At 34.9% G+C, this 18,365-nt stretch overlaps 2 protein-coding genes across 4 annotated transcripts in view; both read left to right on the top strand.

The window, feature by feature from the left end:
• The first annotated feature begins 1,011 nt into the window (after positions 1–1,011).
• mapk12a (mitogen-activated protein kinase 12a) lies at positions 1,012–6,614 on the top strand. Of its 2 annotated transcripts, none has more exons than XM_058752166.1 (12): positions 1,012–1,476; positions 2,742–2,871; positions 2,992–3,050; positions 3,129–3,240; positions 3,319–3,348; positions 3,437–3,484; positions 3,577–3,691; positions 3,914–3,985; positions 4,130–4,209; positions 4,304–4,382; positions 4,973–5,146; positions 5,928–6,614. In XM_058752166.1, exons 1-12 carry the CDS (start codon positions 1,358–1,360, stop codon positions 5,999–6,001), a joined length of 1,092 nt encoding a protein of 363 aa, XP_058608149.1. In that variant the 5' UTR covers positions 1,012–1,357; the 3' UTR covers positions 6,002–6,614. The 2 variants fall into 2 exon arrangements, with proteins under 2 accessions (XP_058608149.1, XP_058608150.1); XM_058752167.1 differs by having other exon boundaries at positions 1,014–1,447.
• Positions 6,615–12,258: 5,644 nt separating this feature from the next.
• Positions 12,259–18,365, top strand: part of mtss1la (MTSS I-BAR domain containing 2a) — a 29,074-nt gene continuing 22,967 nt past the window's right edge. For both annotated transcript variants that reach the window (XM_058751816.1, XM_058751815.1), the window contains exons 1-3: positions 12,259–12,799; positions 17,227–17,288; positions 17,702–17,775. In XM_058751816.1, the coding sequence (XP_058607799.1) occupies positions 12,728–12,799; positions 17,227–17,288; positions 17,702–17,775 (208 nt within the window). In that variant the 5' untranslated portion in view covers positions 12,259–12,727. The remainder of the gene's footprint in view (positions 12,800–17,226; positions 17,289–17,701; positions 17,776–18,365) is intronic.

Genomic DNA, 18,365 nt, shown 5'->3' with positions numbered 1-18,365 from the left:
GTATTGCATATAACAGGGGAACACGCATTCTTCTTCTTTGTTCATATTGTAAAAGACCAAAATCCATGGGACTCCCAAAGCTCTCGTTTTAATGCTTTTCAAGGCTGTAGAAGAACAAACATGCACATTCTCACATTCATTGAAGGACGATCATGTTCTTGGGCAACTAATGTATGGAAAGCTGTTTTGACATTTATTAAACCAACTAGTTGTAACACTGTGTATATTTATGTATACATAAATATACACACATACAGTATATATTTTGAAAATATTTACATGTATATAATCATATAATTTATATATAAATATATTTAATACATAAACAGAACAAAAAGGTTTAAATTAGATTATATTCCAGTTTTAAATGTGCATCTGATTACAGATACGTGGGATTACACAAGTTTTGTATTTTAAAGAGAACCAGTTCTAAGGAAGAATAATTTGCTTTTTGGGTTAAAAGAATTTCTTTATATGAAATTAGAGTGGTATGACAATTAGAGATTAGACTGTACAGAAACTGAAATCTACATGTAATGCTACATACATGTAGTCACGCAATTCTGATATTGCTAACATGAACAATTTGAGAAAGTATAAAACAAGTATAACTAATAATAATTTGCACGGTTTGATGTAATATGAGATAAACGGTCGTTAGATTTAATCACCATTGTAGCACGATTTATTGTAATGCTTTTTTCCTCAGTTGATCAGAACAAAAGTGGCAGACTTGTTGCTTACTGAGCGTATGACAGTATCTGGTGAACATTCTTATTTGGGTCATATATTCCTAGACGTAGGCTAGAATCTGTGATTCCTAAGTAGGCTGCAGTACCCACACCGGTGCAGTGACTGACAGCCACACATACTCCTCAAAACATTAGATTCATCTGTGCTGGAGTCATGCCAGTGCACAACCCAACCCACGCAAGGAAGATAATTCCGCTTATAACTGCAATTGCAGGTTTCAAACAGAGATGGGGACAAAGAGGTGAAACTGCCGCTTTGTGAATAGACAGTTTTCTGGGATAGACTGAATACTACTTGAATCATAGTTACGTAGTTAGAATAGTTACTAGTGGAATTGGAAAAGATAGGTCACTATTTGGTTACTTGCTAACATATTTTGAAAGTATTAGTAACATTACAATAGGTATTACTACTTAGGTTTACACAACAGCTTTATGTTAAAGCGGCTTGCCATACACACGGCCACGGTGGAGAGGGAGCGGCTACGCGGGCACACACAGTCTATGAACGCGCACAGGTAGATTTCTATGATCAGTGTTCAGGTAAACCTGAAAATCACGGCCGCTCGACTCGAGGTGGCACATTTAAAGGGGTATTCACCAACATGTCAGCCCGATCAAGACCTGGCTATCATCGCCTGGAGGTGAATAAAACCGTTTGGGAGGTGCCGGAGAGATACAGAGATCTGAAACAGGTGGGGACGGGGGCATATGGTACAGTATGGTGAGTGTACTCTCATTTTCTGTACTTCCTGGAAAGAATCATGCTTTACATTTTAAGAACACGTAATGCATTGTCATTGTAGCAGATCCATGTATCCGGCGTCTATTCAAAACAAAAGATGTGGACGGAGTTAGTCAAGCACAAGTGAAAGATTACTTTATGATTAGATGCCTAGGAGTGGGTTGATAGAAATTCAGTTATATAGTGTGTTTGAGAGTAAGACTATATGTTTTCTCATTGCGTCTTTATAGAGATAATTAAGATAAACAAAAACAGAAAATGAGAGTTCCAAATGAGAAATCCAGTGCCTGCAGAACTACGTTGCCCACAACTCATTGCATTACTATGAGGTTAATAATTGTAAGATGGCAGCTGTTGACGAACACTGCCTGGGGTCAGGTGGTGATGGTTTATTGCATGTCCTTAACTTTCTAGACTTGGTTTTAAAGGCCCAGAGTAATATACCACTATTGAGACACATCCCACACCTTAATATGTCATTAGAAAATCCACTTTGAAATTATACTGTGGGTTATTACCATTTACTATCCCTAAACCACTCGTCCTCAGGCCAATCCTTCATATAATTAAAATACATCACTTAAGAAAAACAGAAATATTATGTATCTTTAAAAAAGACATTACTTCTTTTAAAAATAATTATTTGAGCTTAGAATTTTCTTTTGAGATGGCAAGCTTTTGTTGTAAATTCTACTGTATTTATGTACACTAGTTTGCAATTTGTGTACATAATAGTATTTACTTCTTTGGTACTAGTCACTATTCCAATAGTCAGTGACAAGTACTTTCAATTTTACTGGTAACACATTTTATTGCCATCTAATTCTATGGAACCTGTTTCAGATATCAACTATTCATTATTGAATGTTGTATGTTTTCCAGTCGTTGCTTTTACCTATTGCAGTTTTACTTGTAACCTTTGAAATAGTTACTATCTATTCTAGTTGTCCTAGTACTTAAGTGTAGTTGAAGGAGAGATTGAATAAATATTACTTAGTAATGGAATCATTACTAGTATCTAAAGCATAGTTACAGTGACTTTGAAAAATATTATTTTATTAGTTATTATTTGATTGCTTCCTAGGTTAAAAAAGCATTAGTAACATTAAAATAGATATTAGTGTGGCTTATACAATAGCTGTTAAAATGGCCCATAGAACTCAATGGCAATAAAATTTATATTTATGTACTCTAGTTTTAAATGCATGCATGCTTGCATTTACAACTGGTGATTTATTCCTCAGCTATGCATTTGACCGGAGGGCAGGGGCAAAGGTGGCCATCAAGAAACTCCATCGTCCCTTCCAGTCTGACCTGTTTGCCAAAAGAGCTTATCGGGAGCTCAGGCTACTCAAACACATGAAACATGATAATGTAAGACATCAAAAATTGACACTCCATGATGAGAGTTTATCATCTGCCCTGTCATAAATGAATGGATTTGCAGGCTTCATGCTGTGCTGTATTTAAAAATCACTGGTTGAACCATTACAGGTTATTGGACTCTTGGATGTTTTCACTGCAGACCTTTCTCTAGACCGATTCCATGACTTGTGAGTATTTTTTTATTTTTTGATATAGGGATTCTTGAATTCATGATCATCATCTAATTCTCCCTGTCTTTTGCACAGTTACTTGGTCATGCCTTTCATGGATACTGATCTAGGAAAGTTAATGAAAATGGAGAGACTTTCAGAGGACAGGGTCCAGTATCTGGTCTACCAGATGTTGAGCGGACTCAAAGTGAGTATTGTAAGTTCTTAGTAGCCTAATGCTTACTTGCTCTCAAATATATTGCCATAAATCTCTTTGTGTTCACAGTATATCCATGCTGCTGGAATCATTCACAGGGTGAGTAAGGTGGTTTTAGTCTTAAACACATATATACACATGTATTTCTCACTTCAAAACCACTGACTTCATCTGTTAAAATCTGCAGGATCTTAAACCAGGCAATCTGGCGATAAATGAGGAGTGTGAGCTTAAGGTATGTCACCATGTGTGCATGTATGAAGTGGTATTTGCATATTCATGCTGTATGCCTCTTGTCAATATAAAGCCTGGTGTCTTATATTAAAGATCCTGGATTTTGGTCTAGCACGACAAGCAGACAGTGAAATGACCGGCTATGTTGTGACACGTTGGTACAGAGCACCTGAGGTCATTCTTAGCTGGATGCATTACACACAGACTGGTTAGTACAATGTTGCATGCAATAATCTTAATATATTTATCCATACTATCTATACTGTGATTAAAAGCATATGTTAATACTAAATAAAGATCAGTGTTAGTCTATTTTATTGCTTTCATAAAGGTAATAGAAATTCCTGATTAATGAGATATAACACAATTGCTATTTAAACTGATGATTATACAGAGACATGTTTGTGTTTGATTAAATATTTCCCATCAGTGGACATCTGGTCAGTCGGATGCATCATGGCAGAGATGCTGCTAGGGAAACCACTGTTCAAAGGAAATGACCGTATCCTTCCTCGCAGAAAAGCTGTGGTTTTTATGTACAAATTTAGGAGAATTTCTGTCATTGTATTTTTGATGTGGTGATTACTTCCCACATGTGGTGAGTCTCATCCCCAGTATATTTGAAACCTTGACCATTTTCCACCAGACCTGGATCAGCTGATGGAGATCATGAAGATTACAGGGACGCCCACAAAAGAGTTCACGGCCAAACTACAGTCTGAAGATGTGTGTTTCAGTTATATTTTCATACTAAGACTAGTTTGCAGACCTCTCACCTGATATATTATGAGATGTGAAAATCTAAACCACTTTTTTCTAGGCTAGACACTACGTAGCAAAGTTACCAAAACTTAAAAAGAAAGATCTTCGGACATTGTTACCATATGCTAACCCACAAGGTAAGAGTGTGTCTGTCTTGCTCAATGCAAAAAGGGGATGAATGTGTATTTTTCATATATTATATAGTGGACATATCATAATTATGACTACTCCATGTAAAAGTATTTTATAAAGCATTTTGCTTATTGTTTTATTATTTCTATGCATTTATTTTCATTCAATATGCATTCAGTTTTAATTACATCATATTAATTGAGATTGCACTGAATATTTGTTCTTTTAAAAATCCATTTAACCACCATAACCACATAACTTGTGAAGTAAAGAAGTGAAAAATCATGTTATCAACTATAAAGAAAAACATACATACACATACATAAAAATTTTAACCTAAAATTTTGATGTCATAAATAAAATGTCCATAGCTTTTTATCAACTTCATTTACATTTACGAATTTGACAGATGTTTTATTCAAATCAACTTTTATTGCATTCAAGGTATACCATGACCAAACTGTATAACAAACCAGTTTGTTGCAAGGAATGCATGAACTACTATTTAATCTAAGCACATCTTTCATGAATGCATTTGATGAAGACAAGTTTGAATGTCACGTAATTGTTTGTCACTGACTGATTTCCCTGTCAGCGATTCATGTGTTAGACAGCATGCTGCTCCTGGACCCTGAAAGTAGAATAACGGCGGCAGAGGGACTGCTTCTTCCTTTCTTCTATGATTTGCGTGAACCGCAGGAGGAGCCCGAGGCCCCACCGTATGATCATTCTCTGGATGAGGCAGAGCAGTCAGTGGAGCAGTGGAAAAGTAGGTTTAAATGACTTTAAATTCACAGCAATGGTGTAATGGATTAGGCAACCAATTATATCATGTATCGTGATATAAACAAGCAATCACGGAATAAGTCACTCCAAAATGAATATCTGCTGAGAATTTACTCACCCCCAGACCATTGAAGATGAGTTTGTTTCTTCATTGGAACAGATTTGGAGAAACTTAGCATTACATCACTTGCTCACCAATGTATCCTCTTCAGTGAATGGGTGCCGTCAGAATGAAAGTTCAAACAGTTGATTAAAAACACAATAAACCACAAGTAATACACATGACTTTAGTCCAACAATTAACATCTTGTGAAAAGCTGTGTTTGTTTTGTTGAATTACTCTGAATCAGGAGAGAAATATGCACAGATCAAGCATGGTTTACAAGTGAAAACAGTTCTTGATAAATATGTTGGTGGATTTTGATGTGAGAGGACAGCAGGGGATGGACTTTTTCCACTGGTGTTATGGATTATGGACTCTAATAAAGTTGATTAAAGTTGAAACACCTTAATGATGGATTTGTTTTTTACAAAAACGCAGCTGTTCACTTTACGAGACGTTAATAGTGAATTACTTGTGGATTATTATGATGTTTTTATCAGCTGTTTGAGCTCTTATTCTGATGGCATCATTTTTGGATGAACCATTCCATTAATTAGTTAGTATTTTACTCATACATGTGGTATAGTTTATTCTGAAGAGTTAAGAAATAACCAGTTTTTTTTTCTCTGTTCTGTTCCTTCTATTCCCTCTTTGACCCCAGAACTCACCTTCACTGAAATTCTGACCTTCCATCCAGCACCAGCGGTGGCAGAATCGAAAGAGACCGCTCTCTGAGAGTGCTTATTTTTACATCATCAAGGCTTTACATTTTCTTTGTACCATGTCATATATAGACCTTGAACTATTTTTGTGAGTGAGTGTACGGTTTAGTTTTAGCTAATCAGCCTGTTGTGTGCTAATGTTTGGCACTATTGGCAGACCAGCACCATTCTGCAATATATTGACTTGAAAATTTGAGTATAAATCTTTGCAACTATGTGATTTTTTTTCAAGCAAAGCACATCACTAGCCAGCATTAATGCTGACACATAATTACACTGGAGATAATTTCACTGACATACTGCTGTATAAATATCTGTGTGTTTTATATGGTTTACATTTAATCCTGAAATAGAAAAAAAACAAAAAAACTCTTTTCAGGTTTTTGCCAAACTCCACAGCCAAATACTTCAGTATCTGCAAGAGTATTAATTTTACCTTTTAATACAGTTTTCTAACCTGGCCACAGTCATAAAAAAGAGTCCAGAAAAATCATGTTTTTATGCAAAGGAAAATAATGTACAATATGCATGTTTTTAATTAATTACATTACATTTTTGTTGTATATTTTTAATTCAGGTTTACAACAGAAGAAAAAAAGTAGGATTAAAAGGATTAATTTTTCTGATTTTGAGGTTTCTTTCTAATTCTTATCCTCTCTCTCTGTGTGTGTGTGTGTGTGTGTGTGTGTGTGTGTGTGTTTTAAGTATTCCAAGGTGTTTCCATGACACTTGAACTTGTTTGGAAGTCAGCTGAACTGAATTTCTCATGATATCCAATAGAGGGCGACATGTACACTTTCTTTGCTAACATTTCACAGTTATACTTTTTAGCTGCATTATTACACTAGAAGCTCCATTTAGACTTTAGGTCCCATGCCCAGTCTCTGTTTTTATATATTTTATTAAAGGTTTTCTAATGCAGTTGATTAAGTAGTGAGCATTGCTGTTAAATGCCAATACTGTGCTGTAGTTTCCTATGAAGATTTATAGTCATTTTAGCTTTAAGTGCTCAGTTGACCTTTGAACTTCTAGTTTAGGGACACAATTCCCTTTCCCACGAGAGTCCTTCTCTGTTCCTGTAGCCTGTCTTTGATACCTGCCCTTTTTTGGCCTCCGTTTAGAGTCGTTGTGTGGTTCATGTGGTCAGAGAGTGTTCTGCCCGAAGGAAAACAGAGGAGGGGGAAAATACATTTTTCATCCTGCTTACTTCTTGGCAGCCAGATGTAATGACACAGATTGAAAGAGGAAGATAGCAAGCAAAGCCAGCAAATTTTCTTTTCTCACTGCTTTATTTAAAGAACTTCTCTGATTCGTTGACGCAAATACCTTTCTGTGTTTCTTAGAAATAGCGGTTGCACCACAAAGGTGTCTGTAAAAAGTCACTTAAGTTTAAAGCTGGTTCAAGATGTATGTACTGTTAAATCTAACACCAAATTTTGTGCAAAAGCTTTTAAAGGACTAGTTCTCCCAAAATTTTTCATTTGCTGAAAATTTTCTCAGTGTCAGGCCATCCAACATGTAGATGAGTTTGTTTCTTCATTGAAACAGATGTAAAGAAATTTAGCATTGCATCACTTGCTCATCAATTGGTCCTCTGAAGTGAATGGGTGCCGTCAGAATGAGAGTCCAAATAGCTGATAAAAACATCACAATAATCGATTAACGTTTTGTGAAGCAAAAAACCTGCATGTTTGTAAGAAACAAATCCATCATTAAGGTGTATTAACTTTAAACCTTCGCTTCTGGCCAAAATACCTGTCCATAATTCATTATAACACTTCCTCCAGTGAAAAAGTCCATCCCCTGTTGTCTTCTCACATGAAAATTCACCAACATTTTTATTTAGAACTGACGCCACTCATTCGCTACAGAGGATCCATTGGTGAGTAAATGATGTAATGTTAAATTTCTCCAAATCTTTAAACATTTTAAGTGACTAAAGTGTTCCAAATACTTACTGAGGCTACTGTATGTTTATATATACAGTATGTTTATATATACAGTATGCAATTTCACAGATAACTCTTTAAACTGAGAACACTGTGTCCTGTGAATAAACGATGGTGCACTGTCCCTGTCAAACATCCTGTCTTGTGCAACACTCTTGAATTGGGATAAACATAATATTTAATCGTTTGCTTATGTTTGCATAGTTTAGAACTATTGCATAAGTGACTTTAGCTTGGTTTTCTCAGCATATACTTAAAGTTTCTAATACTCACCAAGGCTGCATTTATTTGATCAAAAATATAGTGATAAAAATATCACAATTAAAAACAACTCCAGTCTTAAGAGTCACATGATCCTTCAGAAATCTAATCTAATATGCTGATTTGGTGCAAAAGAAACATTTATGTTTATTATTATTATTATAAATTCTGAAAAGAGTTGTGCTGCCTAATATTTTTTGTGAACCATGCATAATACATTTTTTTTTTCAGGATTCATAATGAACGGAAAGATTAACAGCATTTATTTGAAATAGAAATCTCTTCTATCATTATAAATGTTTTTACTGTCAATTTTGCTCAACTTATTGTATCCTTGCTGAATACAAGTATTAATTTCTTTAAAAAACTAAAAATTATACTAAACCGTTTCAAATTTGAACCGTTTTAACGGAAGTGTATCTCAAACTGCCTGAAAATATTAAATATAAACACCAATATATGTATTTGCTCTTGGAAAGTAGATTCATGCAAGAACTACAGTCAAAATAAAATAATTAAGGCATGTTTTCAGTAAATTAAAAAATTAAGAATGATATGCAGTTTTTTTTTTTCATTTAAATACATTTATATTCTTAACAGCTATATTCATCAATTTATAGAGTTTAAAATCTAAAATCTTTTGTAACATTATGAATGTCTTTCCTGTCACTTTTAAGAAATGTAATGTATCTAAATAAAAGTCTTAGTTTTAAAATCTGACTGATCCCAAACCTTTGAATAGTCAAGTAGATTTTTTAATATTTCTGCATTTAATAATCTTCCTCTCATAAGCAGTCTTGGTTGCACTGGGAAACACTGTCTATCTTACTGTCCTGCTTCATGCTCTCTGCATGTTTTACTGTTTACTTTCTCCCTCTGTCTCTTTCACAAGCACAGGGAGATGCACGTGCCTCCTCACTGTTTAGCTGATCCTGAGGAATCCTTTGGCTTAGCGGGCTGCGCAAGAGGAAATTCCACCGGCTCAAATGTTCTCAGTAAAGGCCCCAGCATGGATCAAGGACCCGGAATCCCTGCAACCCATTGACTCTGCAGGGACAGCGAGGGGCCTGGAGGAATGAACGTGACGGTACCACAGATGGTTCTCCTCCAGTCAGCAGACAGACTATGGTTAGAATGGTATTTTAAATATCACCATGCTCATAAAAATAACTGCTACCCAAAACATATGTGCGTGATCTTAAGAAGTTTGTACTTGTTTTCATTCCACATCATAATTCTGTTGATGAAGGATAATAAAGAAAGGGTGAGAGCACTCATATCGCAGATTATAATGCATCAAGACTGTTTTCAGAAAAGATTTAGTGTAGAATGAGCTATCTTTTTCATCTGTGAGTGTTCTCTGATGGTCTTTATGTGTGGTATCATCCAAAAGGCCCTAGAGAGCCATCATGACTGAAAAATATCCAGCTCCCATTCTGGCGCAACCAAACCTGTCAAATTTATAAGTTTTACAGCTGCCTAAATACTGTGAAAGTCAGAGGTGGTTCCCTGACTTTATCTTTTTGGAGGAATTCAGCCGTTTTAAAGAACAGAATGTTCCTGGTTGTAAGTGATGTAAGAAGAACACAGCAACATCCTCCTCCGTTGGAAAAGTTCTGGGGGGCTTTTAGATTTCTTTAGCAGTACTCCAGGAAATTGTGGTTGCGGTTTCATTGTGGTCAGTTATATGCAGTTGGCTCATATATTAAGTGTATATCAAAACAGCTTTTCAATGGTTCACTATTTGTTCATTTGTCAGGAGAGTACTTTGTTATTGCTGACATTCAGTTTTAGATTACATAAATGTGACCCTGGACGACAAAACCAGTCTTAAGTGTCAATAATATTTCTCTAAATCTGTTCCAAAGAAGAAAAGCTGAATAAATAAGCTTTCCATTGATGTATGGTTTGTTAGGATCGGACAATATTTGGGCGAGATACAACTATTTGAAAATCTGGAATCTGAGGGTGCAAAAAAATCTAAATATTGAGGAAATCGCCTTTAAAGTTGTCCAAATGAAGTTTACAAAATATCTTCATGGAACATGATCTTTACTTAATATGCTAATGATTTTTGGCATAAAAGAAAAATGTATAATTTTGACCCATACAATGTATTTTTGGCTATTGCTACAAATATACCCCAGTGACTTAAGACTGGTTTTGTGGTCCAGGGTCACAAATGCTGCTACTTGCTATTATTATTATTTTGTATTTTTGTATTTGTGGATTGTTGAACTAAAATCAAAAGCCAAAAGATCAATATACAAACATGAATGAGTATAAAAATGAACACTAAACTGTTAATATTTTATAATATTTATTTAATTTATAATATTTTATTTAAACTCAGCCTTTACACACCCAATACTGTTTTAAGGTTTGGGGTCAGTAAGGTTGTTTTAAATAAATACTTTATGCAAGTTTCAGTTAAATTGATCATAAGTGACAGCAAATTACAAAAGACTTCTTTTCCAAATAAATTCTGCTCTTTGGAACTTTGTATTCATCAAAGATTCCTAAATATGTAAATATTCTGATAATAATAATAAAAAAATGTTTCTTCAATGTCTATCTATCTATCTATCTATCTATCTATCTATCTATCTATCTATCTTGAACTTTAATGCTAAAGAAAGATGATATAAACAATATAATATAACATTATACAAACAACATAACCAGTCGCTTGCTAGTTATGAATAGTACATTAAAAATAGACAGGAGAATCTTATCATATTTTAAATGAAAGTTACATTTTGGAAATGTACTTTTGAAATTTTTATAAACCAATCATGCCGCAATCATATCCCGCTGCATTCTGTGGTCATGCTAATTGTAAACTATCTGGTTTGTGTATCCTGCATTAAGTGCTTTTGTAGAAGCTGTGATGGAAAACAGTGGCTCAAAGTCAGAAAGTGTTTATTTGATATGGGACCTCTCCTATTTCTCAACCTCAAGGTTATATAACTATAAGTACTTACATAACATCCTTTCCAGAATTTCGGGAGTGAAGGTACATTAGAATTTTATGGTCAAATAGCCATGTACCTGCATATGGTAACAGTATGTAGATATGCTTGTGCAGATGACAGGGCAAAAGCAGATGGATATATGATATGCTGTGCAAAAGAGGGATGTAATGAATCATTGTAGTCTCTTTGCTCATTTAGCTCTTGAGGGATAGTGTCCGGCAGCAAGGTCAAGGTTTAGGACACACACTTTGCTCAATACACATAGATCACAGTGCCCTGTTTAGGAATTCCATTAGAATTGCAAATTGTGCTGCTTTCTCTGCTTAGAACATTTTTTAAACCATTTGAAATTGAGTGCATTTAGCTGATTTGCTGTTTTCATGTTGCTGTTTTAGTTCCAAACGTTCCCACACCCGTCATAATTTCTCTCGGAATTACATCAGTGCATATTAAATGAAAGTTTAATGTGCAAGTTATGACTTCAAAAAGGTTTAGCAATATCTGGGACAACAGACTAGCGTTCATATATCTATATTATATTATTATATATTTAAAACTCTAATATTGTATAATTATTATACATGCAGTTTTTGTGACCTCACATTAATTGAGAGACCATTTAAATAAAACACTGATTAAAATGGTATAAAATGGATTTTAAAAAGTGTTTAAAAAAAGTGTCAATTTATATTTATGCATTTAACAGACACTTTTAACCACTTTTAAGTGACTTGCAAAAGCAGATGAACTTTTATTATTATTATTGTTGTTGTTACTGTTATTATTTTCATAATTATTAAAAGTTAGAATTGTTCAGAGTACTGTTATTTCACTAAGTAAAAACAGTTATTTGTTTTATATTTTTAAAATATATTTCTTGTCATGACCGTTAAAGGGTTAAAAAAGTGCACTGTCCATTTAATGGCCTGCAGTGGCAGCTGTGCTGTTAACTTTGTCCCTGCCACACAAAGACACGTTAATGCTACTTTAAAGGCCCACCATTCAATTGTCCTCTCCCTATATATACACACACACACACACAACACACCAACATGCCATATGTCTACCCGTAAGCCCCGCCCCCAGTCCCTAAGATCCCGCCCACCAACCTGGTGGATCGAATATCACGTACGTCTTTCGCCGCATCACTCGACTCCTTATTTCATCCAAAATCTCTGTTACAGCGGCACTGTTTAAGCTGAAACCTCTCGTCCACGCGGATTTGACAGCACAGATCGTTAGTATGATACCCAAACCGTCTTCTGTATCCTAAACCGGGGGTTGCGAGGGGAGAATCAGGTCTTTTGACCCCAGCCATCATTCCCTGGATAACGGGCACAGAGCCACCCGACAGCCTCAATTGTTGTTTCTTTTTGCCGACATCTGCTGCGTGTTGCTCACATTTGCATCCGAAACAACTAGAGGTCTGTATTAGGATGTAATGGACCACTTTCATCTCAATTCCTGAAGACGAAATCAGCTTATTTGGATCAGAACATTTCATCTGTTTTGTTTATTCATTGAGAGCATAATAACAATCAAGGGCTTGGTGACATGATGGAGAGTGTGGAGAAGGAGTGCGGCGCTCTGGGTGGATTGTTTCAGGCGATCGTCAACGATATGAAGGTACCACGACTGTTTTATTGATGCAGATATTTCGCAAAAAAAGATGGTTGTGTTTTACTGCCTTTGTTTTCATCAGGGGTCCAGCTGCCTGCACCACTGATGCTGTGATTAATGGCATGAGGGTCTCAGCATGGAGGGCTTTGTTGTGAAATGAGAATTGGACCCTTTTGTAGATGTTAGTAAAACGTGTTATATGTTAAAGCATTTTTCTGTGCATTTTATTTGCGGTAAACATAAGACTAATACAGTAGAAGACAGAGTAAAATGAGAGAAAATATTTTTTTTCCCACTGAATATAGTGCATATTAGTGGTTTAGAAATGTTCAAAATTATTTTTATCCAATTCGTTTTAGTTTTTATATGAAGCATGGGCACCACCCACTTTTCCAGGCTTAAATAGAAATATAAAATTATGTTTTGATAGTCAAATACATTCACTACCCCTACCGTCTGTCTGTCATTGCATGTTTAGAGAGGCTCATGTGCAGTTTGATTTTTACAAAAACCATATAATCCCATTTTAACCCAATTAATTTTACTTGAAATTTGAAAATGGTGCACTAAAAGTCTGCCTAGCTATTAGATGTCCAATGAGCAAAATACATCTACCTCTATTTTAGACTCCAGTCAGAATATCTCTCAGGCTGACCCTCTATCATATTGATGATTTTGAAAGCAATGTTAATGTGCAGGGATTAGGCATGGCTCATAAAGAGATAGAAATGCATCAGATTGAGCTTAAATGTGGAGCTTAACTAAACTCTCACTTGCTCAAAGCCTTGTTGTGATTTTAGTGAAGTAAAAAGAATCAAATACAGCTTTTAAATAGCTGTTTGTATAGAATACAGTATGTAAAATATTGGTATCCATGCATTTAGGAAAGCATAAGTAACGTTTATTTTTGACAGAAGAGAAAGTTTGTTTATTTGATAGTGAAACTCATTCTAACTATGGCAAATCTGGGGATTGATTGATTTAAATATCACAGTGGCTATTTTGTACAGTATAGCCTTACTAAAATATTATATAGGTATATTATTAACTGGCATGTAAATATTTCATATCTTTATTTGCACCATTTATTCTTATTTATTTATTTGCATTTTCTTTACCCACATATATTTAAGAAGAAATATTTGTAGTTAAATTCCTTACTAAAAAAAGCCAGAATCCAGAATGATATTGTGTAATGTCATCAAAAACACTCTTCTTAAAAATACTTTGTTAAATATTCATGATGAAGGATGTTGTTGTTGATGAATGATCCAAGGTCTTTGCACATTTGTGTCGATAAGTTGAATTCAATCTGTTCTCCTGTAACATTTAAAACTCTCATGGCCATCTCTCAGATATGATCTGCTTTTCCTACAGCTATTTGCAAATTTTTTAATTTTTTTTTTGGAGCGCTTTCCAGCCTGTTGCGTTGCTGGAGCAGAACCCTGTGGTTGCACGTACTGTTCCATAAATGGTTTCCATGTTCTCATGCGGCTCCAGTAGTGAATGTTATTGCTGAAAGTTGGCGTTTGAGTGAAGTTCAGTGGCCAGATGCCAGATCTGGAGTTCATATATTGTGAACGGCTCCAGACTTGGCTCGGGACCAACCCTGGCAACGTTCAGCTTGTTTGACATGCAGTATATCAACACTCGTAAAGAGGGTGAAGCCAGAGAGTGTCGTAATGTCAGAGATGATGTGCGTAGGTAGGGCAAACTCCTCTTCAAAAATTAGCATATTGTAGAATTTCTCTACTCTGTGATTTCACTTGGCAGACCAAGATCTATAAAAGAGTTTACAGCTGTGGCCAAAGGTTTAGGACAGCTATTTTTGCTAGAATAATATGAAATAAAACACACAAACATAGGCTGCTTTCACGTCAAAAATAAAATAGAATTCAACTAATAGCCTATTAAATTATATAAGAAATGATAATTATACTCATCTGTTTAAAACAGTTAATTTAATACTTTTATGTGCATATATTTTTTAAAATCCTTTGGTATAAAAAATTCTGTCTGTACAAAAACTTGAATAGCATTTTGAATTTCTTTTTCAGCAATGATGTTGCAAGCTTTTAACTGTGATAGCCTTAATGACTACAGATAAACTCAAGGGCTAATATGACAAACATCTTTAAGGTCGCAGTTTCATTCTTGAGTTGAAATGTTATGACTTTTTGTTATTTTGTTTAATGTGTTTATTGGACACAAGGACCGCACTACTGCCACAAACTAACATGGAGCCTAGGAAATAACCACAAAATTGGGCTTTTCTTCAAAGTCTTATCTGGGCTTTGTTGCCGATTCCAATCATAATACCAGAAAGGTTTGTTTTTTAAACAAAAATCAAGACATTTTAATGATATTTTAATGTTTTGCAGGAAAGACCTGTTTTTATCCTAGTTTCTACCTAACTAATTTCGATACGATCTGATTTGATATGTTTTATATTTATATTTTAAAGAAGATCAGATATATTAAATGTTTAAAACTGAGATGATGGAACAATACGGCCAATAAGTGAATTGATCTCAGCATCTGCAGACTGTTCTTAACCTGCAACAACCTTCTTTGTTCATCTGTTTCAGTCTCAATCTCCTCGTGTCCTTCTCATCCTTGTAACTTGAAAGCTAATTAACCACCTGTGGGTTTTAAATATACCAGGCTTTGACTGTTTAGAAGAGCTTCGTTTTTCTTATTGTATGATTTGTGTACAGTACCCATCATAAGTTTGGAGTCAGTAAGATTTATTTATTTATTTAAATTTTTTTAAAATAAATTTATACTTTTATCCAACAAGGACACTTTAAATTGATCAAGACTTTTACATTGTTAAGTAAATGACGTTGTTGTTTTTGTTTTCAATGTTTTTTCTGGTGTTTAACAGTTTGCATAAAAACATTAAGCAGCACAACTTTTTTCAACATTGATAATAATAAATAATAAAAATGTTTCTTGATGATGTCTGATGGATCATGTGACACTGAAGACAGGCTGTTGAAAATTCAGCATGGGATTAAATGACTTTGTAAAATATATTAAATAAAAACAGTTATTTAAATTTTTTTTAATTGTTTTTATTTTTGCTCAAATAAATGCAGCCTTGATGAGCATAAGGGACTTGTAGACCCTAAACTTTTGAATGGTAATATATTTCTGTGTGGACCTATGTTTTTTGTTTTGTTTTGATACTCTAGTGATATGTTTATGCTTTATACTGCATATACCACACAGACCTCTTAACAGAGTAAAGAGAGATTGTGTGTAAATAAAGGGTAGAATTTTAGCTGCACAGTGAGCTGCGGAGCTAAGCTGAGTTTTCTTCCAAAACAAAAGAAAACCTAGACTCCAACATCAACAAACAAAATAATCAGACACCCTTGCATTTATTTATTTATTTATGAAATAATAAGAAACAACTGTTTACTGTAGATATCTTAGGTTTTCTACCATATGCCTTGTGCCTCACTATTTAGTGGTTGTGTCAGCAAATTCGATGTCAGAATGCACTTAATAAGTGGTTTTTGACCAATTTTTTAACACAAATGTGTATAGAGATAAAGGATTTCCAAACAGATAAATGTCTTAACCTCTGAATGAAAGATCATTTGCTCATGGTCATCAGAGACCCATGCAATAACAACCTTATCCCAACCTCTCCAGTTTCTTAACAAGAGCTGTCAGCACAATTTAAAAAAGATTCTTCTCTCCTGTCCCTGGAAATTTCACTTTATCAAAGACAGACTTTCTCTTGAATTGATCCAATGTTTTGTATTTGATGCATCTTGGGGTGTGATAATAAATAATGAAAATTCTTAATGTTGTTTACAAAGGTTCTTCTTGACCAAAGAAGTGTTTCTGGTTAAGCTTGTTAAAGTGATAGTACAGCCAAAAATGAAACGTTTGTCATCATTTACCCATCCTCATGTCGTTCCAAACCTGTATGACTTAGGTATTCTGAAGAATGTTGGTAACCAAACAGTTTTGGAGCCCATTGACTGATGCTGATTATATGGACAAAAAACACTGAGACAAAATGTCTACAATTATGTTTCAAAGAAGAAAGTAAGCCATGCAGGTTTGGAACGATGTTTAAGAAGCCTATTGTGAAGACACCAGCATGCTATGTTGGCGAACAACATATGCTGGTCATTTCAACAGCATATAATGTCACGATGACAGACAGGGTCAGCACACCTGGACAAAATTTTGCTGGTGTTCCTGTAGAGAATGTTCTTCCAAAACAGATGGAAGTGTGTCATGACCGTTTGTATTTAGCGAGACATCTGGTCCTCATCTGAAGTGCTTTGCTCTCTTTGTGGTACATGGAGTTCTGAATGTGTCTGTGTTTTGGAGTACCTGTATGTGTGCAGTTTAGTGTTGATGTTTATGTCCTTACTAACTCTCTCATATGTCTCTCTTCATTCCTGTAGTACTCGTACCCAGTGTGGGAAGACTTCGTTGCAAAGGCCACGAAACTACACTCCCAGCTAAGGTAATTTAACACTTCAGACGTCTTTTATCAGTTATTTCTTTCATCTTTTCGGAGATATTGATATTCACCTTAGGCCCTGTTCCAAATGGCACCCTCAACCCATGCGGTCCACCTGTGCAGTCTACATTTTTCTGCATGGGCTGTTGGGTAATAGTCTGCTCCAGTGTGGGATTGACAAAATGGCAAATAAGCACTCTTCTGAATCATAAAATGACAAATGAGACACCCTCAGGTCTCATGGACTTCACAGCATCAAATTTACTTCAAGTTCAGATCAAGCGCTTCATTCGGGACAGGGCCTTAATCTGCATTCTCAAGATGTGAATCAGATTGATTTTCAGCAGTCATGTCGCTGTTCCTAATCAGCACTGGCGCTGATGACTATAAATGTTTTGCTGTTTACTCCCTCACAGAACCACAGTGTTGGCGGTCGCAGCGTTTCTTGATGCTTTTCAGAAGGTGGCAGACATGGCAACCAACACGAGAGGTACATTTAAAATGTTGAGATCGCAATGATCAACAGTTGTTGAGTTGCAGGTTGTTGACTGTTTTGGGTGGCTATAATAAATTTGTGCATATAGTCAAATTTTTTCATCCCTATATATGACATTGGACGGATGCATGATTTGGGGAAGAAAATGTGATTTTTCTGCTAAATTGCAATTGTGATTTAAAATGTGATAAAAAAATAAAAAATTCCAGGTTTGCTGCTTGTTTGAAGGGCTGCATGTTTTGGCCAAATTTTTGTGATTATAAATCAATATGGCTGTAACATAATAAAAATAATAATAATTATTATTATTACTACTGCTCACTAAAAAAATAAAAAATATTAAAATGTTAAATAAAAAATGAGTATTTAAGAAAAATAATATAATAATAATTTCAACTGTAAAATTATAATACAAATATAAAATGATTACACATATAATAGAAAAATTATATTTATCTTATTTTTTTCATTTTCAAACATTTCATTTTTTAAAACCGCAGGGAGCCCGGCTTCTCTTTTGATAAGTGCTTCTTATTACAAGTATGGAAAGATGGTTGGCACATGTTGCATTTCCAAACGCATGT

The sequence above is a fragment of the Onychostoma macrolepis genome, chromosome 18 (assembly GCF_012432095.1).
Source record: "Onychostoma macrolepis isolate SWU-2019 chromosome 18, ASM1243209v1, whole genome shotgun sequence".
Classification (NCBI taxonomy): domain Eukaryota; kingdom Metazoa; phylum Chordata; class Actinopteri; order Cypriniformes; family Cyprinidae; genus Onychostoma; species Onychostoma macrolepis.
This window is presented reverse-complemented; position numbering and strand designations above follow the sequence as displayed.